At 26.9% G+C, this 26,460-nt stretch overlaps 2 protein-coding genes across 2 annotated transcripts in view; both read right to left on the bottom strand.

Moving 5' to 3' along the window:
- LOC107456918 (Huntingtin interacting protein 1) overlaps window positions 1-16,947 on the bottom strand; it is a 45,390-nt gene extending 28,443 nt beyond the window's left edge. The window contains exons 1-15 of the mRNA XM_016074897.3: window positions 16,580-16,947; window positions 14,825-14,888; window positions 12,160-12,302; window positions 11,591-11,647; window positions 10,343-10,423; window positions 10,123-10,199; window positions 9,979-10,040; window positions 9,737-9,877; window positions 8,675-8,732; window positions 6,798-6,873; window positions 5,029-5,166; window positions 2,879-2,973; window positions 2,669-2,741; window positions 882-974; window positions 721-799 (exon numbers count right to left, since the gene is read on the bottom strand). Of these exons, the coding sequence (XP_015930383.1) occupies window positions 721-799; window positions 882-974; window positions 2,669-2,741; window positions 2,879-2,973; window positions 5,029-5,166; window positions 6,798-6,873; window positions 8,675-8,732; window positions 9,737-9,877; window positions 9,979-10,040; window positions 10,123-10,199; window positions 10,343-10,423; window positions 11,591-11,647; window positions 12,160-12,302; window positions 14,825-14,888; window positions 16,580-16,666 (1,324 nt within the window). The 5' untranslated portion in view covers window positions 16,667-16,947. The remainder of the gene's footprint in view (window positions 1-720; window positions 800-881; window positions 975-2,668; window positions 2,742-2,878; window positions 2,974-5,028; window positions 5,167-6,797; window positions 6,874-8,674; window positions 8,733-9,736; window positions 9,878-9,978; window positions 10,041-10,122; window positions 10,200-10,342; window positions 10,424-11,590; window positions 11,648-12,159; window positions 12,303-14,824; window positions 14,889-16,579) is intronic.
- Window positions 16,948-19,945: 2,998 nt separating this feature from the next.
- The window catches only part of LOC107451990 (Rad51 recombinase D), a gene marked incomplete in the record, with an annotated part of 14,563 nt that continues 8,048 nt past the window's right edge, over window positions 19,946-26,460 (bottom strand). Inside the window, 4 exon segments of the mRNA XM_071181603.1 lie at window positions 19,946-20,183; window positions 22,684-22,830; window positions 22,925-23,086; window positions 24,130-24,231. Coding sequence (XP_071037704.1) covers window positions 20,130-20,183; window positions 22,684-22,830; window positions 22,925-23,086; window positions 24,130-24,231 — 465 coding nt within the window.

The raw sequence follows: 26,460 nt of genomic DNA on the forward strand, positions 1-26,460 counted from the left end.
TAAGTGTCAAAAAAAGAGCTTTAAGCATTGTCTTAATTTGCGTCGACCTATTTTTACAAATTTGACGTCTCAATTACAACTTGAAAATGACTATCATAAGTTTAAAGTAATCGGTATTTTGACAATGCAAGGGTTATTTGTATATCCAAGCATTAACAAAAAATAAATAAATAAATATCACAAGCATCTTATCAAAAATTGACTATCAGCTAAATTTTATTTCTTCTTTTAAATTTTATCCCTACTATGCAATAGTTGTATGTGGCAAACGTCAATATATCACAATTATGATATATTGAGATAATTTTTCTTGATTTAAATATATATTTTTTAAAAAAAGGATTATTTTCTTACTTGATAAGTTCAGTATATTTTCATATACAGGGGTAATATCAATACTTAAATTAACTTTTATATGCACTGCTGTTTTCCATAATTTAAGACATATAATAAGAATTAGCCTGGACTGCTAATTTGTATTAATGTCTTAACAGGAACAATAGTACCTGGGAGGCACTGTTGAAACACCAAGCAGATTTGGTCTATCTATGAGAATATTGCTTAAATGAAAATACTAGACTATGATGTTTTAGTATCAGTAAACCAGTGAAGTAATCGAAAAGGAACTGCATAAGTAGTTTTTTGGGGTACGAAAGGGATAGCTCACTGGAGATAATAGACACTTATTAATAAGAAAAAAAAACTAGAGAAAATACTGACTTTCAGCTTCCTGGAGCTTTAGGACAACTTCAGATGATACTTCTTCTGAAGACACACTCTGTTTCATATTCTCATTTTCCTAAATTGAATATAAACATGTACGTATAAAACTTGTGAATTAAATTAGGAAGACAAATATGAACTCAATTATAGTAACTTACTTCTCTCAAACTTCTTATAATTTGCTCTTGCTCAGAAATATGAGCTTCCAGATTAACAAACTGACGTTTGAAATCATCAATTTTCCTTTCATACTAAATAAATAAATAAAAATTTTTAGAGGAATACAGAAAATATGACGCAAATGTTTAAAAAAAAATTTCGAATTTAAAAATTTTAAGATGAACTTAAACAGACTTGTCTAACTCTGAGAGCAACTTATGGCAGAAATAATCTTATGCAAGCCTTTACACTCTTACCATACCACAATTTAAAAAAATCTAATATTCTATTTGTGCAATAAAAACAAATATCGATAGAAATAAATTAGAAAACAGATCCATAAGAATAACAGATAAATGAGCTTAATGATAAAAGGAAATAAAAAGTAGAATGAAAATTTAAATTACTTAATATTTAAAGTTGTTAGAAAAAAATTAGGTTCTAAGATTTCAAAATAACTTTCTTAAGCTTAACACTTTGCTGACTGTCAGGTCTTTTAAGAATAAAATCTAGTGAGGCTGACAAAAACAAGGAAAATAATGAAATGAGGAAAGCATGCAACAATATCAAAAAATTTTGCATGAGATTTTTATTTTGTTTTAGAACAGAACGAGACTGGTGTTTGTTTGGAAGAGGTTGTAAATTGTTTTGGATGACTTAATGTGGCTTAATAAAGGAATGTTTAAAATAAAATAAAAATTCTTTTTTTATTAAGTTGCCTCTTCAAAGCAAATGTCATTCTCCTTCTATTCTAAAACAAATTAAAAATAAAATTCATACACATCCTTTTTCACATTGTTGTTGCATGCTTTCCTCACTTCATTATTTTTCCTATTTTTTGACAGCCTCGCTAGATTTAATTCTTAAAAGTTTTGACATTGACTAAATGAATTGCACCTGAGTATCCAACCCACTCCTCATTTTTCAACAACTAACTACTGTCACAGAAAGACATCTTCCCAATCATTCAGCAAAGCTTATTAAAAATTGCAATATTATCCTACAGATCAAAATTTTCTGGCTGAATACATTTTTCTAAGATGAAAAAATAAAATGTTGGATTTTTTTTCATTATTTAAATGAAAAAACTTTTGTTTAATGTTAAAGTTTTTTTTTTAAGTATTCACTAGATAACTCAATAATGTTTTTCGATTCAGAAGATTTTTATGCTCACTATATCTAGTTTCTGGAAGATATAGCTCACTATATCTTCTCTTGAGAAAAATGGTTAGTAAAAAAATGACCACTTAATTTAATAAGAAATAAAAAAATTTTATAAACCTCTAAGGCACTGAACAACAATGGAATTTTTTTCCCAAACTTAAAACAATTCCCATAACCATTATAAATGTAGATAGATTTTTAAAATAAATTAATAAATAAAAATTCAGTAAAATAAGAAAATCATTAAATTTGGGCATATATGCCACACTGAAAGCCATTGAATGCAAATTCTAGCATGCAAAGTACTTGTTGACCAATGTTGATTTATATATATTTATAACTCTAATGCAATTTTTTTTTATCAAAAGTTCAAAACTCAAAGGCAATTTTAAAATTTACATGAACTTTCTTTTATTTATTTTTTAAAAAAATAAACGTCACAACATTAAAGAGTGAGAGGAAAAAATTAAAACATTTTAAATTTATGAATGGCTAACATATTAGAGAAAATATAGAATGTTACACAATTTTCTAATTTTTTTATATCTTTTACAGAAACAAGCAAATATTGTATTTTTTAATAAATAATTTTTAATAATAATGTTTCAACAAAGTCATGTACTTCAATTTTATTCCTTTGTAAATCCATCCTTAATAATTCAATTTCTCTTTGCAATCTTTCGATTAATTGATCTCTGGAACAAGAAAAAAAATATATACTTAATAAATTAAGCAAATTAAAAAATAATTTACAAAAAGAATTAAATAATATAATGAGAATTATTACTTACAACATATATTTATATAAAAATAATTAGGTTAAAAAAATTACTTTTCACTCATAGTGTCAGGAGAGCTTGACCCATTTCTCGGATAATCAACAGAATTTCGATGACTAAACACTCCCTCTAAAACATCTGGACTTGCCTAATGAATTAAAATATATAAATAATTTTAAATAGCTTATTAATTTCCTTTCAAATTTTACAATGAACTTTAGAAAATATAGTAGCAGCGATTACAGGAAATGATTGAATTCTGTGTGATAATAGAAGCAAAAATATTTAAAAATCTTTAACAAATTTAAAAATCCAAGACCCAACTTTTGAACAAATAGATGAAGTGCATTCACATACTCAAATTAAACAACATTATTGACAAAATATATATATATTTTTTTAAAAGGGGAAAAATCAATGGGGCTTATTGTAGCTATGGCCTGTATTTAGAAACCATCCTTAAGTTTAAGAATTTAGGGATTAATACTGCATCCTCAAAATTATTTAATATATTTATTTTTGCAAGGACTTGCATTTTTTTTGGAGGGGGGGGGGGTTAAATTAGCCCCAGGCATAAAACCAAATGTGGTTGGGCTAAGGAGGAGATTTTTTAAGCTTTACTCTGCAAACAGCATAATGGCTATGATAATTATTTTTCAGCATCAATCTTCTTATGTCGAGGCCTGTTACTGTCTGTTTGCAAATAAAAAACAGCAATTGACGTCCACCATGAGCTTAGCAACTATGCCCACTGTAAATCCAGCAGATTTTTATTGAACTCAAGAAATATTAAGTTTGACGACATTCAGTTCAAAAACATCGCACAGGAAATTCAAAATATTCCTAGGAGAGGGGAAATTAAAGAAAGAGAAGTTGTAAGAATTTAAACACTAAAAATGTTGGCGACTTAATGTCAATAAAGTTTTTTTTTATTTTTTTTTTACAAAATGATGTAAACTAGTTATTTATAAACACATAATAATAAAATCAAAATTATTGTTTAAAAAATTATAAATTATAATTACTTATTGTTTCACTTTCAAAAAAAAAATAACAAGATAAAATAAAAAATACAATCATAAACAATTAAAAATGTATGTTTAAAGTAAAGGTACTAAGTCAGCCATATTTCAACAAATTTTATATTGATTAATGCAAAATATGTATTAGAATTTAGTTGACTTACATGATTATTGGATATTAAAGCCAAATTATTACTTAAAATTTGTTTTTAAAATTGGAAAAATCCTAGCTTGCAAGGTTTAATTCTATTTCAATAGTAACTTAATTTTATAAAAGGTTTTAGAAATTATAAAACCAAAAGTGGCATAACTATAATGAAATTTTGGGACCATTAAAATATTATGAAAACACTTAAGGGGGAAGGGTATTTATGATTAAGTTATAATTTTGTATATATATAATTTTGTTATAATTTTGCATACAATGGCAGAAGGATTATGAGCAATGCTCATTAAGTCCTTAGTCCATTTCTTAGTAATCTAGAACTATTTTTTTAGTGAAACCTATCTAAAAAATTAGTTTAGTATGCTTAAAATGTTATTTTCAAATTGATAATAATCCATTCTGCCTCTTGATGACATTAGTCAGGTCTCCGACCATTCTACAGATCTTGGAATTCAAGGTTGCCACTTTCAAAGCATGATCGTTCTTTTTCAAATTTAGTATGGTTTCTGAAAACAGATATAAGATTTATCTACGCATGTGCTTCTTCAAACCTCAATTAACAAGGTTTCTGAATACAGGCCTATGTTTACCTAAAGAAGACAAACCTCCAAGGGACAAAAATAAGATAGATTATAAATAAAAAGTAGAAATAATGGAACCTAAATAAATAATGGGATATTCTAGAATAAAAAGTAAATAAATAAGTATCAGTGATAATTTTTTAAAAAATCAAATTTTTTATTTTTTAAGCTGTCTTGTATTGATGTATTATTATATTTTCTTCATATCTTGTTATGTATACAAATAAAGATCAATTATTTGGATAAAAATACTTTAGTTCTATTTTAATCTTCCTATAGGAAACAGAAATGAATTTTTAAATTTTGTCTAATTTTTGGCACATCTTGTATATTTATTAAAGTTTTAAGGACTAAAAGAAAAATGATGAACTAATTCATATAGGAGTAACTCATAAGCAATCAATAATCAACAAGAAATTAATTTATTTACTTACAGCTACTTTTGGCACGGTGGTATCAACTAAGTTCATATCTACGGTCTCATTCTCAGGCGTATCCGTGTGAGGAGGCAATATAACTACTGGACTCACGTGAGCACTCAAATCAGACGCAATCAAAAAATTTGGAGGGTTCTGTAAAAAAATAATAACAATAATTGCTTCAAAAATTTAAAATTTTTTAAATATATGAACACACTAAAAGGTTTTTTTTTATCATGAAACTTTTTTTAAAAAAAATACTGTGATAAGATTCCTACTTACAATACAATTACACAGAATCATTTATTCTCAGCTGGCTTACAGTATAAACATCAAAGAAATTACATTCATTTATTTAAAATTAAATTAAAATTTTTAAACAAAAAAAAGCATGATTATACAACAGATACTTAAGTAAAATATAAGAGGGCCTTAACCATTTGCTCATACCATGACTACTCAGTAACTATTGTTGTTTCTCAAAGCACAACATAGTTCCTTTAAAGGCCAAAACTATTTTATTAAAAGATATAATACCAACAATTGTCATACTAACGATACAACAAAAAGATACCAACAATTTTTATTAAGTTAAGATTTCTTAAATACATTTAACCTTAACTTTACACTCACTAAACAATTCTTTCATAGAGTTATTTTCTGGTTATATTAGGATGATCACTGTGTAAATCTATACAACTTTATTTAGAAACTACTATTTTAAAAATAAGATTTATAAGCCAATATTGTTCTGTTACCACCATAAAAATTTTGGAAAATGTGGCTCACAAATTTTTGTTATGAAAAAAAGCTTGTTATAAGACATTCCAATTTCTCACATTAAGCTATTGTTTAAATTTTGATTTATTTTATTAAGTTGATATAAAAATATGTTTAATGCTTTCAGTCAAAGATATCAAACAACACTAAGAAAATCCCCCCTCCCAATATTACTTTTTAATTTCAAATACTTATTTTGTTTATTTTCATTTCAAACAGTGAGAAAACCTGATTTTGCATAAAATGTATTAAAAGATGAATGTACAGATACAAAACTAATTTCATTATGGTGCTTCAAAAAGATAAATCATCAGAAAAACGGAAAAACAGACGAAAATTATGATAAAATTTTATGCAAATGAGGATACTATTTTATGATAATATTGAGCAATCATTTAATTACAAAACATCACTTTGAATAATAATAAACATTATAAAAACAAAGAACTGCAAAAATGAATATAGATAGCAGTCAATTTAAATATTTAATTAAAAGAGAAGCACAAAAACTTTAAATCATTTACGTTTATTTATTATATTTAATTCATTTGTTCTGGCTGATTAAGGATCATGACACGATTATTTATTAGTGTATTAGGAATATACTTTGGCACAATCATCAAGACTGATTTTAAGTAATACAATTTCAATTATAATGGAGGACTGTTTATTTATTCATATCTCTTTTCTCTGTTTTAATCAGATTGCATTTTTATCTTACTTGCCTCTCTTCTCAACAAAACATACTTCACATTAACTAAAAATATCACAAATAAAAGAGACTTTTGCACATTATATTTATAAAGATGCAAAATATATTTTTAATTTATTATTTTAATTATGCACATAATATTTTGCATTTAGGAAAAATTATTTTTAAAAGCAATTAAAATATTTTTTCATCATTTTATTTTACCCTGTTATCTTTCAAAATAACTATCTTTTTTCTATTCATAAAAAATACAAGAGGATGAAACAATAAATATAAATTACAGCAGACTCACCTCAGGAAGCAATGGTACATGTATTAGATGTTTAAAATACTGTAGATTAGTAGCATTCAGATAAAACTGTTGCAGACTGAAATTATAAAATTATGTTTATTGAAGAAAAAAGCTTAAGTAATATTTCATGTTACTATATATATATATATATACATACACACAATAATAATTTTAAATCAAAGCAACTAATATAAAAATCAAAAATAACAGTAATTCATTTTGAGTGAATTGTCAAAATAAATAATTAAAACTGGGGTAAAGAACACAAAAAGAAAATAAAAAAGAAGTAAGTGGTAAACATAGTTATTCTCAATATAGCTGCATTTTCTGTGATGTTAATACAACCACTTTTTTATTTGAATGATAATTTACATACTGCAACAATCGTTAAAATTAGAATGACTTGACTCATTTCTGTAAACATAACATATTTATACCTATTTATTATAATTATTTTTTTAAAATTTGATAATTAACTAAAAATTACCTTAATAATAGATAACTTAATTTCTTTAACACAAATTATTCATTAATTCCTTTTTGGTTCAATTAACAAATTACTAAAACGTTTCCTTTAGACAGTTTTTTTTTTTTTTTTTTTTTTTTGTTTTNTTTTTTTTTTTTTTTTTTTTTTTTTTTTTTTTTTTTTTTTTTTTTTTTGAAAAGATAATGATTTTGACAATAATATCTGAGTATAATTTAAAAATAAACAATACCAAAATGTTGAAAAGTAAGCTTTTATAAAATATTGAAATAAGTATTTTCATTAATATCTTTACTAAATCTTTTGAAAAAACTGCATTTGATTGTTCTAGTTGCTTAAATTTGAAATTTTTATTACTATTTTTCTTAATAACATAAGCTTTTACCAATAACAAGGGTCTGTCTAGGTTTTTCTGAGAGGTACCTATTTTGGGAAAATTTAGACATAATTTGTGAAAATTAAAAATTATATTAAAAAATCAACACAAACATATGGTAAAAATATGGATTTATCTTTTTTTACGGGATACAAAAATAAAATTTTAAGAAAAAGTATTTTGTGAAACTACCATTTTTCCTGAAGTTGAATTTGCAAAGGTACCGGTAAACGGTTGTAAATTTGGCCTGGACAGACCCCTGAATAATAATAATTGTTTGGGAGAAAACATTTTAAAATAATTTTGTTTTACTCCCTCTGATGATGGTGATCACATAATCATTTTTACAAAGAAAAAAAGAAAAGAAAAAAACTTCGATAATAAACTAATTCTTGCAAAAGATCAATTACGAAGATTTTAACCAGCAGCAAAGGCAAAATAAAATAATTTATGTTTGTGATGTTTGACATTAATGATACACACAAATATTTAAAAAAGATGGTTCTGATGCTAGAGCTAAAATTTAAATATTCAAATAAAACAAAAATTAGACTAGCAACTATGTTTACTTTCTGAACAAAGAAATAAACTAGTAAAATAAGTTTAGAAACAAAACAAAAATGAAATGCAATATTTAATTAGTTTATGAAATTTGTTTTAAGATTCACCAATATTATTACAATACATTTATTGGTGTATTTTAAGAAATTTTAAGTAGTAGCTATTATTGTTTTTAATTGAATATATCTATAGACTAATGGTAAAATGCAAAAAAAAATGATAAAGTAAACCAATAAAAAATTATTATAATTCTTTTTCTTCTTGAAAATATAATTGTTATATTTATGTTAAAATAGTAACGAGGATTTAAAGAGAAATAATTGATATAATAATTAAGAATTATTATACATTATTTTCATTTTCAATTAACATTTTAGACTGCAAAGCAGGAATTTTGGATATGCATTAAAATATAAATAGTTTTAAAAATAACAAAGGGAAAAAAATTTCACTCACCTTTTGAATTGTTTTAAAAAACGTTCTCTATGTCCAATAAGGGTATCAGGAGGTAGAGCTGAAAACATTTTAAAATAACAATCTTGTTAAGATTTGTGCTCAAACAAGAAAAATATGAATATTTTTTAGCAAGATAAATAAAAGCTTTAAGAAAATAAAAGAAAAATATTTTTCAATATATCATACATATCTGGCTACACATTTTTATGAAATTTTGAATTCATTAATCTAACAAGTGGAACAGCCACTTGTAGAATAGAATTTATACATAAGAATCACCTAAAAGATTTACAGACATTTTTTCTCTTCTGATAAAAAATAAAGCATATATTTTGATGAACTTAGCAATGTCGGGTTTTTTTTTAAACATCACTTTATAAAACACCTTTTTGTATAGCTAGAAATGATCAAATTTAGTAAATATTTTTATGTATTTATAAACATCAACTTTGAAATATAATTAGTGAATGGCAAAAATAAATAATAAATCTGTCTAAAACGAAATTTTTTAATTGTTTACTGAATATTGTATCATACATGATACAATTATATTTAGAATAAACATTCAATAACCATTAAAATGAATTAATAAGTATAAAACTGATAAAATTACTAAAAAAAAATTATAATAATAAAAAAAAAACAGATTTTTTCAATGCAATAGCCACTTTAGTTTCAACAAGCTTTCTTACGGACATTTTTAGGTAATTCATTAAACAAAAGTATATAAATCAAATAATTGAAATAAGTTTATAACAAACATTAATGTATAAATTAAATAATTGAAACAAATTTCAAGGCTTAAAAGAAATTATGGATCATGGCAAAAGATGTATTTAGTACATACATTCAAGCAAAGAAATATTATATAATTTCATTCACAAATCTTTTTTTTTTTTTTTTTTTTGGCACATTATCTTAAAATTTGTTTGAAAATTCATTTAAGTTAAATTTTAATATAGGTGTTTATTTTTTGGTAGCACAAATAAAATATATTTTCTAAACTCTAAAATATCATAAATATAAGAAGTTTATTAATCCAACAAAAACAATGGCAATTACCAGCATGAAGTTTGAAAAGAACTTTAACAGTATAATCATAAAGCTGACTGGAATCTTGAATGCAAGGAATAAGAGGTGCAAGTCGGCATTGCCCACAATTTGTCATTGAATTTGATCTTGACATATCCAAAGATCCAAACACTATTTATAAATAAATATTTCAATAAAAAAATCTAATAAATACTAAAAAAATCTAATAAAATAAAAAAATTAACTGTAAGCACATCTAAATAAATAAATACCAGCATTCTGAAGTGCAAGAATTTCATCCATGTAATCAAAAAATTCACAGCTCATTTGAAAACTAGAAAAAATAGAAACTAAGAGTTACTTATTTCGAAACTAAATTTAAAAGAGTTGTAAAAATTATGAATTTTCCTACTTACAAAACATTAACATCTCTTTCGCCAATAATATCTAACTCCTCATCTGTCACATTCAAATTACCAGGAAATCGTGGGTTCTATTGGATAAAAATATAGAATTTTTTTAAAATAGACATTTATTAAAACTGTAAAAGGGCAACAAAAAAGAATGCCATTCAATCATTTAGTAACAATGCATTTTGATAAAAGTAAACTGGGAAGTAAAAGTGTAGTAACTAACCTTTCTATGAAATTCTAATTTGGCCAATAAAAGTGTACAATAACATTGGATTAATCTTCCATAACCATCTTTTAGAAGACCCTGATAATAAAATAAAAATAATAATCATATCCATAATAATAGATCGCAACAGCATATTCAAAAAAATATTTTTATAAGACTTAAGAAGAGGTATCTTACTAACCCAAATTTATAGCATTAATTAACTTTAAACTCTAAATTATTATGCACAAAAAATAAACAAATAAAATAAAATTTATTTCTTAGAAATGCCTTCTGATCCCCAAACAAATCTGAATAGGATACGTTCTAAACTTTAAAAAGTTTTTTTTTTAAATAATAATTAGTATCAGCATTGTGATAATGTTTTTTGTAATAAAAATGATGTAATTACATTCAAATTTGGATAATATAAAGTTGAAGGGGATAGAGAAAATATTTAAATACCTTAAATTTCAAATACATATCAGGAGAAATGAAGAAAATATTGACTTCACAATCAAAGATTTAAAAACTAGCTGTATCTAAGAATACCGCTAGATTTTTCTTTTCATTCTATTCTTTACTAGTTTCCCTGTTAATACCATGAATGCGGAGGCAATTCATGGTACTTACAGAGCTATTGAATTATTAATCATTGCAAAGTTATTACCATTAATGCAGAGGCTTACTTTCTACGTTTGACCCACATAATCAGAATGATGAGTGAATGTTGCATGATGTATTTCATGCTTTTTTTACTGCATTTTAAAAAACAATTGCCCACATCTGATTTCTAAATTTTTTAGTCTTTTTCTATTGTCATTTGCAATGCTAAACATTTTATTTCTATTTCTCAAATGTGTTAAATGGAATTTTAATTTTACAGTGATATTTTAAGAATGTTAACTATTTACAATTTCAAAAATTATTTTTATACAGAATTCTAGGGCCTCAAAATTTACATACTTTACTAGGACAAAAGTTTGCATACTTTAGCATACCAGAATTTGAACAAAACAGCAAACATTTATATTACATTAATATAAATAGCAATAAAAGTAAATCGCTTATAATTTTTAATAATAGATGTATCTTAAATTACTTATTTCTCTGAATATTCAACCAAATTTGCTGAAATTTTGGTTCATAAAATTTAGTAGGTTACAATGATACAAAATTATTTTTACATCAATAAAATTAATTTTAAAAAGATTCTTGGTAGAATAAAACAAACAACTTTTACAAATAAAATAATATTTTACTTACCCATAATTTTCCTAAATCTTTTATACTTGTATGATATTTCTGGGAGTCCAAAATAGCCTATAAAATTTTAGTTAAATATTAAAAATGACTATTTCGCAATAATAAATAAATTGAAGAAATAATTGATACTTAAAACTTCTTCACCAGCATTATTCAATTTAATTCAAATTACTTTGATTGGAAAACAAGCATTATGGCAAGAAATTCTAATTAAGAATTCTAAGAATACAGAGCATGAACAAAATTACACTAGGTATTTAAAGAATAATACTTAATTGAGAAAAATGAAGCCAGATAATCAAAAATCACTAAAGGGAGAAAGAACAACAAAATTTTAAGCTTAATAACTTGTTCAACTTATCTATATGATAAAAATAAATAACTTTTTGCTGGTATCATAACATTTATATAAAAACTAAATACTACAGCAGAAAAAATTATTCCATTACAAATAAATAAATAACAACACCATTATTATCTTATCATACACATAAACATCACATGATCAACAGAGATTCCAAGACTTTTTTAACCCTTCATATAAAATATACATTAAAATAAAAACTTACATTAGGATGCCCTTCTCTTAAAACTTTGTGTAAAACATGGCAGAACTTCCAACATACAATAGGATTGCCTTGCAAAGGGAGCTTCAAAACAACACCCCAAAAAGTTCCAGCAGCTTTTTCATTGAAAGTACCAATGATTGCAGCTATTAAATTAAAGTCAAGGAAATACAAAAATGATACAAATATGCATGAATAAAGATTTCACATTCTCTTTATTTCCAGTAAAATAATTTATATTTTTATTCGAAGACAGAAGATTAAACAATGTAAGTAAGAAATAAGACTGGAAGGTTATTATTAAATTGAATTAAGTAAATAAATTTAATAAAATAAAACTGAAAGTACCAAATGATCACAGCTATTAAGATAAATTCAAAGAAATATGAAAAAAAAAGATACACTCTGGTTCAATTTTCGAAATTTTTTTGTTTGAGTTAATTTTGTCACATGTCAGAAATGGAAACAAATATTGAAATTCATTTTTATTAGAGCCATTTTTAAAGATCACCAAACATCTATATCAAATGTTTTCGTTAGGCAACAATTTATTTACCACACAGCTACAAATTTCGTAAAAATATATCAATGCACACAAAACTATTACCTGCTTAACAAATCTAAATCTGCATTTCATACAGCAAATAACAAAATACTGTAAATTTATATCAAGTGTTGTTACATGTGCAACAGCTTGCTAATGATCAGCATGAGGTTCTATAAAAATTACATGATCACACATGCCAATATAAATTTTACAGCAAAAATAGATGCAATAGTAACTACATAAAATATAAACACATTGAAGTTACTCTCATACAAAGTGTAAATCTTATTTCTTTTCTACAAAATAGCTCCGAGACTTATGCTACTCTTTAATCAAATTTATCAACATTTTAGCAGGTGCACAGGGATAAAAAATGCATTTATTTATAAAATTGACTCCAGAACCATATTTAATCTTTTGACATGAAACAAATTTACTTCTCTTCACATTTCCTTCGAGAGCTAACACAACATTCTCGAACTTTATTCAAAACAAAATACCTCTAAAAATTATAATCTCACACTTGATGCACTAAAATTCTATGCATCACATCACAATTGATCTTAACATTTATTACTTATTCAGGCAGTATTGATTGACTTTTAAAAAAATTATCGGCAATTCCTTAACCGTAAATAAAATTTAAAAAAACAAAAACAATTTAGCGTTAAACAAGCAAATTTATGCTGGATTATTGAACTTGCACTCATAAAAAATAAATAAATAATTAAAGGTATTACTTCAATTACTTTGCCACCACTAAATCATCACTATTATCTGTTCAAACACGAGTTCAACTAAAATGCTATATTGGTAGATTATTATCGTCGATGTTGATGAGAAAAAAGTTAATTAAAAATAGAGACAGAGGGGAAACAAAGCAGGAAACAGAAACTAATATATGAAATGCAAAGATAAATTATATAGATAAGGTATATAATGATTCTATACATAAAAAATAAAGATTTTTAAAGAGATGAAAATAATAAATAAAATCAATATTTTTTTCTCTCCATCAGTTAACATTATATCTATTTTGACTAACCTGAAAAATTAGATTTCTGATATATATTTTGCTGCACAACAAATAATCAACTGAAAATTCTAACGAATAGAAACTTAAGTAGTAACTACAATTAAACTTAAAAATGTGTTTAAGGTAGAAATATTATGTACATGGGAAAATTGCACGTCCAAAGTTTCTCTTTTATTGACTGTTCTTTTTTCAAGAACCCTTTTAGTACGCTTATTGGGACAGAATTAACGTTTAGCTGTCAGAGATGTAGCAATAAGAGGAAGAAGAAAAAAAAAAATTTCTAACTAACATTCTTTTTAACAGATAAGCCTAAAGAAAAAAATTTTTCTTTTAAAAAAAAAGGAAAAAAGTTTTAAAATAGATAATTTCAGTAAATCTTTTGGTAAATGGGCATCAGGAAATGTGATAGCATTTCTTAACAGTCTTGATACAATACATTTTCAGTGATTTCGAGTTTTCATGCTAATGTGTCAAAAACTGCTTGCCTTGAATAAAGCATAAAGGTTAGAACATATGATTTAGGTAGACTTTAAAATTTGAAAGTTTAAAAAATACATATATTTTTATAAAATATCCTAACTAAAAAACTAACTCAGTGGCGCGACAGCCCATTAAGAGGGCCAAGGCCGACTGTGCCCATCTCAGTTTTCTTGACCTTGGGCTCTGGGGTGCAGGAGCATATGTTCCGGTCAGGTGGTCAGCCGAACGCGGAACCCCCAGTGTTAGTTCCCAAGCATGCTTGGTACTCATTTTATCGACCCACTGAAGGGATGAAAGGCTGAGTCGGCCTTGCCCGGCCCAGGGATCGAACCAAGGACCTGTGGCACGGCAGCGCGAAGCGCTACCACTCAGCCACCGGGCGTCATAAAATATCCTATAAGTATTAAATAATATCAAAATTGTTAAACTAACTTTTTTTTTATTCAAACATAAAAATTCTCCTTCCCCTTTGATTTTAGCAAATAATCTAACTTACATAAATCGAAATAAGTTATATTATTTTTTTTTTTTTTAACATACTTTTTAAATATCATACATTACATGATTAGTGAAACAAAATAAAAAAATTAAACATAAAAGGATACACCGAACATGCTTTTCTTTAACAGGTGATTCTTGACAATTTATAGCTTTGGATATACTGATGCTCTGGAAATAAAACAAAATGTTAGGAGCAAACATTTTTTAGATACTTATTACGGTTAAACTCAGTTTGTAAAATCATTATTATGGCTAAACTCCGATTATTTATTTCTCAAAAAATATTTATAACAAAACAGATACCAAAAACACTAGCTTAAATCATTCGGGCTCATGCTGGCCAGTGACTACTTTATTCTATAATTAATATAATAGGATAAAAATTATTAAACTCTCACGAATTAAAAAAATTAGTGAAGACAAATTGTTAAAAAAAAATAATAATTTTTGCAGCAAGTGTTTCACTAAATATCTGTTAAAAATCAATATATCTTTCAAAAATTTTTTACTATCAAAATAAAATATAAATTAATTTAAAATAAAATATTTTATAGAATAAATGTTTAACAATTTAATAATTATGGTCTTACATAAATACTTAATAATTAAAAAACCATTCTCTTTTTCTTTTCGGCTAACACACATCAAGAAAAATTAATAACAAAAAAACGACAATAGAATTATGATTAGGGTTGCATGTTTGTCGCAGAAAGAAAACACTAAAATTCATAAAAAACAATACAAGATAACACAAGTACAAATAATTAAATACACAATATATGCATTAAAAATAATGACCACAGTAGAAATAGTAAAATAAAAGCATATAAAAGAGCTGGCAAAATTGTTACTTTAATTTCATGAAATATTAATATTTTATTGAATGAAAAAATTTTTATTTCAATATACTTAATATTGTTTTACCATTTATGCAATATTTGTTTGCTAGCATTTTCTCATGTTTGTCAAGACATATGGATAAGAAATTAATTTCATTGAGCAGTGTTATGTCTTAAGTCCCTCATTTCAGCAAATTTTCTGGTTAAAAAAGAGCTACTAACTACAATTTTTTTTTGTATTACTTATTGCACTTCAAGGTGGCAAAGTGCATTTATAAATTAATGATATAAAGAATAAAAAAATCAACTAACTTGACAGAATTTGGTTTAACTTTTAACTACTTTTTTGTCTCTATGGTATAGATCCATTCCCCTAAATATTTACTTATGTACACATTATATATTATTTAGGTATACATTAATTAGGTATACCTTGTATTTTATTTATTAATTAGGTTTACTTTATATTAATTAGGTATACTACTAATTAGGTTAATATATTATATTAATTAGGTATACATTTCACAAAATTACTAATTATTGCAAATGTACTGTAAAATGAGAAGAAAAAAAACTCACATTCATTTTCAAAAATTTTCACTTCAATTATAACATTTGAAAAAATTTGCAGATTTTAGAAGAAAAAAAAATATATATAAATAATTCGTGGAAATCATCACGAAAATTCAAACAGCGACAAACTTGCAACCCTAAAAATAGTTACTGAAATTTAGAAAGATAATTATAAAATATAGGAATGGGATTTTAACCATATTCATTCAAAAATCTTTAGCCCCACTGATAAAATGTTAAAATCTGAAAAACTATGTGACATCGCTGAAAGAAACGTTTCACGTTCCAATAATGCTTTGACTAAAAGAGCGTGAACAGTGAACCTAAGTTTTTTAACTTGAAACAATCAGTTCTGCATGACAGACAAATGCTGGAGGGAGGATGACTAAGGCGTAAAAAGTTTAAGCTTGTTATAGTTATTTTAAAAAAGTTAAAATAACCACTCACTTGAGAGCGTTCGAAAGTCTCTCGCTCTGCATCTAAGCTATTAGATTTTCGCTGAGGAAGAACTTTGGAAAGAGGTAACGCACACATATTTATTCTAAATATTTGACAGGTGTTGGTCACTGAGGGATAAAAACATATAAGACAGGAATTTGGTGATTTCCGCCTTGGTCAAGTTGACACAAGGATTACTTTCAGTAAAAGTTTTTACATGTGTAAAAATCACAAACATGAAAAATTTCTCATTTAATTTTTGATCGCTGAAATTTAAACACTTGAATAATTATTAAACGATACATATCGTTACATAAACAATAACTTTAAAAACAGTTCACAGCTGCTTTTCTGCTCTTTAAGCTATATGTTGCCAAAACTCAGTAAAAAGTTTTTTGAAATTATTTTTACGGTAGCCGAGGGAGTAAAAAACTCTTTATAGTAGAAGTTCCGTTGCCGACTATGTCGCTTGGTTGAGTTGAAATTAATTAAAGTTTTTTTTTCAAACTTTACTGTAATACTCCTCTTTCGTTGTTGTTGTTCATTTACGTCGCACTAGAGCTGCACAATGGGCTATTGGCGACGGTCTGTGAGAAATCCCTGAGGATGATCCGAAGACATGCCATCACAATTTTGATCCTCTGCAGAGGGGATGGCACCCCCGTTTCGGTAGCCCAACGACCTGCACGCGAAGTCGAGCACTTTACGGTAGCACAGTTTAACGAGGACCGCACACCCTCAGTCCCTATGCAGACTAATCCAAGTGGTCACCCACCCGCACACTGACCGCGGCCAGTGATACTTGACTTCGGTGATCTTCTGGGAACCGTGTCTTAACGATCAGTTCACTGCGGGACTTTCTTTCAATCTAAGTAACGAGCGAAGTCATATATCCTTTACCTGCTCTGGTATTTCGCTGAATTGATAGTTTTATACCTTACGTCACTGACACTGACAATATTCCAAATCGTCGACACTTCCGTTTTAAACGGAAGAAAAAAAAGGGGGGGAGGACAATTTGTGTCTTAGCATATTCCTTTGCGCGGTAGCGAGTTCTTATTCTTACCGACATGCCCCAGCAGCTTTGAAAAAAAAGCTGAACTCACTATGCGCAATAATATAAAACATCAGAAACACGTCTTTGCAAATTACCAATTTAACATGAATTGCAAATTAAACTAGAAGAGTAATAATGTATAAAAGATTAATATTAAATAAAAAAAAAAATTTTTTTAATTAATTTATGTAGTCCTTTTTTTAAGTATCATTACTTATTGAACTTTCTATTGGAATCAGTTCTTAATAAGAGTCAATCTGAAGATTCAGCATTCTTTTTAAAATTGTAATTTCGTTTAATATATATTTCTTAATTAGAACTTAACATTTTGAACTGTAGTGTTTCAATAATTTTAAATGCAACATAAAATTTAAAAAAAATAAAAATTGAATGTCACCTTTTTTCACTATTGCTTAAAAATTCTCGTATTTTTATTTTACTCTTTTAATTGCATTAAAATAAATTGAAATAATTTGATTTCATATTCTAAAATAGTAAGATGCATAAGGGCTCTAATTCACCCTTAGAAACTATCATACTAGGACAATTATTGTAAATATTAACATATTGGAATTTGTTAATTTACAATGAAATTCAAATAAAAAAGAAAATTCAATGATACAGGGCACATCTGTTTTTGCATAAATTGCAGCGAATTTGAATTAAAAATTCTCCCCTCCCTTAACAAAACCAAAATATTATAAAAGCAATGCCATCTATGATAATTTCTAGTAGCTGCTGCTAGTTACGTTAATTTTACCAGCACAATTATGTGCAGTTAATGCCTAATAATTCTTATTTTTACCTGAAAGTTATAACTTTCTTTGAAATTTAAAATTTGCCACTTATCTTTCATTTACTTCCAACCCTTAGCCAAGAATAAACATTTTATATCAGTAGTTCAATAGGCGATAATTTTGGGTTTATGACTGCTAATATTAAACTCCGTAGCCTTGTAGTTTGAACCAATCCTGAAGACAAGGAAACTCCTGCATCAGTACCACCAGAGGTATTGATTTGTTATGGGAACGTGGAGGAATTTGCGACTCGACTGATTTAACGTGTATCAGTCACCATTTACTACAAGAGGAGTCTTTGGCCGACCTGGAATCGAACCCTGCAAACTCTTGGACATGGGCCCAGTGCCCTACCAACCAGGCTATCCCGGCCCCTAAGAATAAACATTTGGATTTTCCTAAGAATACCATCTATTCAATCGTTGATAGATAAATTATAAGATTTTATTGATGAAAATTCACATAAAATATGAGCAAATTTCTACGTTGAGAAAATACATTAAAATATTAGTTGGATACAGCACAATTAAAAAATGTCACATTTGAATCTCCTTAATTCTTACATGGATTGTTTGAAACCATGAGCAATTACGATCGAAATTCGCTTCGGCCCCAATGACGTTTTTACTTTGATTAATTTTTAATGCTTTTTGGCAAATTCAAAATCTCATAAACTGAATTACATATTTTCTCCTCTGATTTCTCAAGTTTCAATTTTAAAGTATATGAAGTACAATTTCATAAAGATGATTATAATAAAAATATACAAGAGAATGGAATGCAAAATCTTTTCTTTTTCAATCAAATCTTAATTTTGAAGAATCATATCTGACTGAAGCATTTCACTACAATTGCAATCAAGGAGCACCATTTTCCGACCTTCATGATTGCAATATATGTTTTTATATTGAAGTCAGTTAGTAGAGCTTTACTTGAAGTAAAATCTATAACTGCTATTTTTTTTCTTCAAAAAGTAATTTTTTAAAAAATAATTACATGAAAAATGTTTCGCAGATATAAAGAATTTTTTAATTAAGCACGTCAGAATTTCTTTCTTGTTACATATCTCTACTCATACCTTTTAACAATTACTATGTCCATCAATAATTTATAAAAAGTGATTAATTCTAAAAAAATATCTGTCATATTAGAATGTCAGTTAATTTTGTGATAGATATCTGCTAAAAAAAATTCCAACACACTATATTGATAAATTAATTAGTATAAATAAAGTTGAATCTTTAATCATTATTAGAAAAGGGTTGGTAGTAAACACTTTACATGTCAACAGACAAAAATATTTTTTAGCTATTTTTATCCTCCAGAAAAGCATTTGAAACACAAGGAAAAGTATGAGAGCAAAATAACAAACAGACTACTAAGGCATCCTGAATATCCACAGTAGATTTCTGAACATTAAGTAAATTCCCAACAATTTATTTCGGTTTGATTGTCAAATAACAGAAATGAATAAAAAAAGCAGGGTTAAGTTAATAATGAAATAAAATACAATTTACGGTATAGAAGATAAATAAAAAAGTAATTTATTAAGACTTTGAAATCACATTAATGAATGAAAAAAAATCACAAACAATAATACAACAAAAGTTAAATTTCGATGTGAGAACTAATACAAAAATAAAACAGAAATTAAATCTTGAATTGCAATCATCCAAAAGGCCATTATGAATAATAAGCTGCACAGTCAATCAGTCACTCCAGCTTTAGTAATATGAAATAATACTTGGTGGAATAAGCCCTATAAATAAAAGTAAATAATTGTATTAATTCACATAGATAAAACTTAATATCTTTTTATATTTTATTCATAGTTAACAGTGGAACTGAAATTAATAAATATAATTTTAATATATAGTTAAAACAGGTTTTCTCAAAGGTTTGTAAGCCTAAAAACATTGTTAAAATTCTTAGTTTTATTCTGAAAAAATTAACATTTAAGTTACATAATTATTAATTTTTATCCCTACCAGTATTATAAAAGTTTATTACTGACTTATTTTATCTATAGTCTAAAGTTGTGGCTAACAAACAAAAAAAAAAAAACAAAAAAAAATCACAAATTATTATTTAAATACTTATTGTGAAGAGTGAAATTTTTTCATCTTTAATCAATAATAGTATTAAAATTAGATTTTATGTCAGACAATTGAATTCACAGATCTGGTCTAAATTTTCTTCGGTGAAGCTGAAAATAAATGAAATACATCAAGTGAAAGTTTTCATGAAACTCACAACGAAAAAGAGCAGTTACAAACATTGAAAACAGTTATCAAAGATACCTACAACTATATTGAATTTAATTAATTTATTTTGAATTGAAAAGTTTCATGAGTTATTCATATAAATGCATGGGAAAAACATTAGAAAATATCTATATTAAAAATAAAGTCTTTTTACACGCATTTTAATCAAATAATTTTATAAAAAAATAACTGAATTAATAAAAAAATTATTGATTGGATATCAATATTATTGCAGGTTTCAAAAATCATTAAGAGTTAAAAAAAAAAAAAATTCTTAACTCTCAGAACCCCATTTGATGGAGCCTTACAACCTAAACCTTAAATAAACACTTAAAAAAAGAAAACTCTAAAAAAAAAAAAAAAAAGTCTCAAATTAAATATTTTCTGTAATAATAAATTTTATAAGAAACAAACTAGAAAAAGTAAAAATCGATTTTATAAAAACTGATTTTAAGCCAATGCTACAAAATTATATCCGAATTATCAGATGATATCACACTATCAGGTGATATCCTAATTCAATCTTAAATAAGTTCAATAAGAAAGAAAAAAAAATCTTTAATAACCATAAAAAAATTCATTATAAAATTGCTAGTATATTTAATGTAATAGTGAATTTATCATTTGCAGTCATTTTTTCCTAGGCTCAAATTGCACTTAAATTATTAAACTGCTGTATTTTAAAAGTCTAAAAGAAAAACAAAAATTCTCATTTAAGTGTCTTAATAGTCAGAAGCAATAAATAGTTATCGATCCAGAGTGATTATTTAAAAAAATTCAATATCTTTAACAAGTATTGGAAGCTAGATAATCTAACACTAAACTTAAGTATACTTCAAAAAAAAAGTTTAAGAGGTATAATACAATAATACTGATACTTGGTGTGTTTAGAAATACAAATTATTAAATATGCTTTAACCAGGTTACAAGAATTTTATATTATAATTTCCAACAACTAAACAAAACCATTACACTCTTTAAGTCTAAACCAAAGTCTATTCAAGAAAAAAATATGGATAGCGAGAAACTTTACAAATGTCAGACGCTAATATTTTAGGTTTTTCCAATAAGTTAAATTGTAATTGACCTATTAATAAACTTTGCAGCTTAAAACTAAAATTAATTTGAAGTATGCTATATTAGCACTTTAAATTTGATAATAATTTTATAAAATTATAAATGAAAATGAAGCAAGGAAAAAAAATATGAACTTTTATAAAAAAATAGATATGTGATTCAGTTATCAACAATTGAAATTTATCAACACACCAGAAACTGTTTTTAAAAAAAACTGCCACATTTAAGGAAGCCACAAGGAATAAATTAATATTTATATATAGGTGCAAATAATTTAAAATAAAACTAAAAACAACTTCGTAAACAAATAACTTTCAAGACTAAACACACCAGACTCAGATAAAATCAAAAACTTTCTGCAAATACAAAATCTCAATAAAAAAAACTTTCTGCAAGCAAATATAATGAACTCCCAAAACATTTTCTATGATGTTTAAAAATATTGACTGCGGGGTAAAATAGAGAATTTCGTGAAGATTAAGATAGGAGAGAACCTATAACTTTTTCACTCATTACTTGAAAATTTATCATAATTCATGAGATAGCCTTAAAATTTAGTTAAAAACATGTCAATTAAACAGGCAAAGCAATGTCAGTTAAAAATGAACTGTCGGACAAATTTTTTTTAACACATTAAAATAATTATCTTTCAGTTTTTGTTGCAATTTCAGGAACTTAATCCAAAGCTGGAATGGTAGAAATTTGATTAAAAACAAAAAGTTTATAGTCAATATCAACTAAGTCCGCATGAATAATTCATTGAAAATAAAAAGTGTGATTGTAAAAAGATAAAATTTTAAACAAGGATTAACAATATTTTAAGCTATATAATCTGCATAAAAAACACTAAACGACAGTAAAATTCACAAGAGGAAGATACAAATAGGCACTGAGTATACAAGCTAATGTAATACCTACATTTCGACAACTTTTTAATGTGCTCATTTTATGATTTCCTGAACTCAACTTGGAGATGGAAAGTGAAATTGATGGAATATATTTCCAATTATGCCCCAAGGCTGGTTTGATAGCAAAGTCTTTATCATTAACAGTGTTATTACAAACCTGAAATAGTTTAAAGAGGTTTTATAAGAAAAACTGAAAACTAAAATCACACACTTATACTCATGTAAGCTTGGAGCAAACAGAGAAATCTTACCAAAATAGATATCATATGCTGTGAAGTCAATACTTTAAATTGTTGAGCAACATTGTTCATTAAAGCAGGTCCATCTAAATACTTTCCACCAAACAAAGGTGACAGAAGTGGAGTTATTGAGTCAATAACCAGAAGTTTCAAGCGGTGGAAGAAAACATTTTCCTAAAAAAAATAATAATATTAACTGAAAAATTCTAAAACATAAATAAAATATATGTATGAGTATGGAAAAATAATTACTTTACAAGACTAATTTAATACTTGTAAAATTTCCTGAAAGGATGTTATCAATGCACAAATTTTTATTTTCCTTAATTACTGCTTCACTTAGTTGTATGTGTTTCTTTATATGCTTTCATTATCAATATTTATTATGATAGTCTTTTAAGTCTCATTGGCAGTCTTTTAATGAGAAGGTAAAATTGTTCCTGCCATGCAGTTGTCTCTGTAACATTTCAATATTATGAATTACATTTAGTCGAATGAATTGTGCGATAGACAACTAATAAATGAAAAATATGTACCAGCACTGCAGTTAAAAGATGGTAAAACACTTGCAGGCTGAAAAACCTATAGAGAAAGCCAGGGTCCAACTGGGTTGCCAATCCAATAAAGGAAAAGGCTAACTCGTTCCTGCTATGGTAGTGCCTTATTAAAATTTCGATACAATGAACTTCCTTTACTGTGATAAATGAAGTAAAAGTTAACAAGCTAACAATTGAAAAAAGAAGCATTTTAATATTTTTGGCTTTGGGAATCATTGAAATTCGATTTGTTTATGGAATTAATTTCAAACTTAATAACATCGAGAAAAGAAAAAAAAAAAAAACCAAATCATTGTAATCATAAAAGCAAAATAATGAGCTGCATTTCTTCTTGAAATCAGGCTGTAATACACATAAAAATAAATAATATTAAAAGCAAATAATGTTGATACATTTAGTAAGCAGACTTTGAAAATTTATGAGCCATTTTTTAAAAATCTTGTGTACTACAGCAAACTTCTGAACTTCGCAAAGGTAAGGAAGTACTAAATAGGTCATATGGTAGAAAAACAGCGAATCCAAAAAAAGCAATCTTCAAAATTTACCCATTAACATAAAAAAACTACACTAAGAATTTAAGGAGAAAAAAAAATCACAACATTTGGTTTTAAATTAAAGCTGATTAATATTAACTAAACACATTAAAAAAAAACTTTATACTTTTTTAAATATTTCTTCTTTGATGAAATCCATGAATTCGAACAATTCATAAATATCATAAACATTTTTCACTTTGATGAGGTGCAAATTTTGTAAAACAGCCTGAAAGTAAATAAAATGGAGACAAAATATAGTAAAAGCCTTAAAGGATAATTTCGTATATAAGCATAAGGCAAGTAAAAAAACACCATAGCGTAAAGTCTTATTTTTAGTTTAATAAATAGCTATTAAAGCAGCAATGGCACAGTGATAAGAAGACTGTTATTGTATAGGACTTTGGATCTATCCCAGGAAGCAGCGTGAAGCCTATCTAGATTCCGTTCGCTTTTCAATGAGGTGAACCGGGTTCGAATCCCAGCAATGGCTGGTTAATACAAATTCTGCACCCAGCCTGTCCTCTGGATTAAGTTCAAAATTACAAAGCAGAACATTAGTAGCCGCAAACCCAAATAAGATTGGGCCAGCTGTTCAACGATGGTTATAAAATAAAATATAAAATTCTTGCCTGGGAAGTTAAGGCAGCTGTCACACTATCGGTTTAGTAGTTTCTGAGAAATCGAATCTTAAAAAAAGTTAGATATTTAAATTTCGATTTCTCAGAAACTATATGACCATTTTGTTATGTAAACTTACATTCTTTAAAATAATGCAAAAATTTGCACATCTTATAATTCATAATTCTTTCAACTTGATAATAATTAAATAAAATAATAAATAATTGCTAAAAATTTATTTTCACATGAAATTATTATTGGATAAATGAATTTTATAATTTTTTGTGCAAAGAATTTTCCATTCGCTTAAAAAATTCTGGAGAAAAAGTGAAATATGCAAAAAGTAAAATTAACATTATGGGGTTCAAACAGTGGATCAAACTCTTGACCAACTATTGGGACCATATTTCTCATATGGCAGCTACCATATTTTAGGGGTCAGAAATCTGGATCCCCCCTCCCAAAAAATAAAAAGGGTACATTTATTCAGAGAAAGTAGGTTTCTGTGTATGATCTCGGAACTCAAAATATTGCCCCCCTACTTAATTAGCATAGTTGAGATTCCCCTCAAACCATTACGATTGAATCCATGTATGTGAAAAACCAATCATTAAATCAAAAGTGATTCAAGTTTTTCTTATATATATATAAAATTTTTTTGCACTTTGTACACTTAAAAAGCGATACAGCCAATTACGCTAAAATATATGTTGTAGCAATCTACTTAAATTGCATCATTATACAGGCTAATTTATAAAAGAAGTATACTATTTTAACACTATACATCAGGAACAAAGTAAGATATAAAATGCTACCTGCAACAGAATTGCAAGGGATTATTCTAAGTTTTATTAGAGAAAGTTGCATGTTTTATGTGAGATCCAAATACATGTCTACTCAAACACATGTTAAGGTTCTCGAATCAAATCCATTGATAGCAACTGTGATAGCAGTTTTGAATTTGCTAAATAAACAGGGGGGGGGGGACAAATACACCGACCTTTACATAACCCACCGGGAGAAACCACAAGGTGTTGCGTCAGGACTTTTGTAAGGCCACTGGTTAAGCGGCTTTTAGCAGTCTGTAGATTGTCCAATCTATCAGTTAGGGAGATATTCATCAAGGTTATCTTGCACATAGGCCAATCAGTGTGGTGGTGCTCCCTCGGATTGGAGAATAAAGTTATCAATGTCATTCTGCAATTGTGGTATCAACCATAGAGTTAACATATCCAAAAAAGTGGCTCCATTGACAGATTGCTCTTGAAGAAAAGAAGGTATAACACCTTCTTACCGGACATTGCACAGAACACTTAGCGGAATCTTGCACATTTTGCCCTTTGAATTACAGATTCTTTGTTCCCCAAAAGTGAATATTTTGTTTTTTTACTCTCCTACTGACCTTGAATGCTGCACCATCATTGAAAACTAAGCAAAATTGATCATTATTGATGGGCTTGATTGTCGGATACCTTAACACGCATTTGGGTTAGATAGCTGGATGTGTGTCATATGACTAAGGAGTCACATGTAGAACAGCTCTGACATCCCTAAACAAAACTTAAAAATTATACCATACAATTCTGCTGCATGTAACATCCCAACAAGCACACGACTTTTGGGCTAGTGAAGGGACAATGTCGGCACACCTAAAGTGCCATTACGGCGGGCTTTTCATCGCCGTATCGGTTCCGTTAATAAAGTGAAATCCGGGCCAGAATGAGGGCCAGTGCATGGCATTTCAGGCAAAGCGACGGCAATCGTTGAAGGACCGGGACTATTTTGTTGCCTCTGGATTGCTTTGCCAGTTTTGCCTGTTTAATACCGGGAAAAAAAA

Source organism: Parasteatoda tepidariorum, chromosome 6, assembly GCF_043381705.1.
Source record: "Parasteatoda tepidariorum isolate YZ-2023 chromosome 6, CAS_Ptep_4.0, whole genome shotgun sequence".
In the NCBI taxonomy this organism is placed as follows: Eukaryota; Metazoa; Arthropoda; class Arachnida; order Araneae; family Theridiidae; genus Parasteatoda; species Parasteatoda tepidariorum.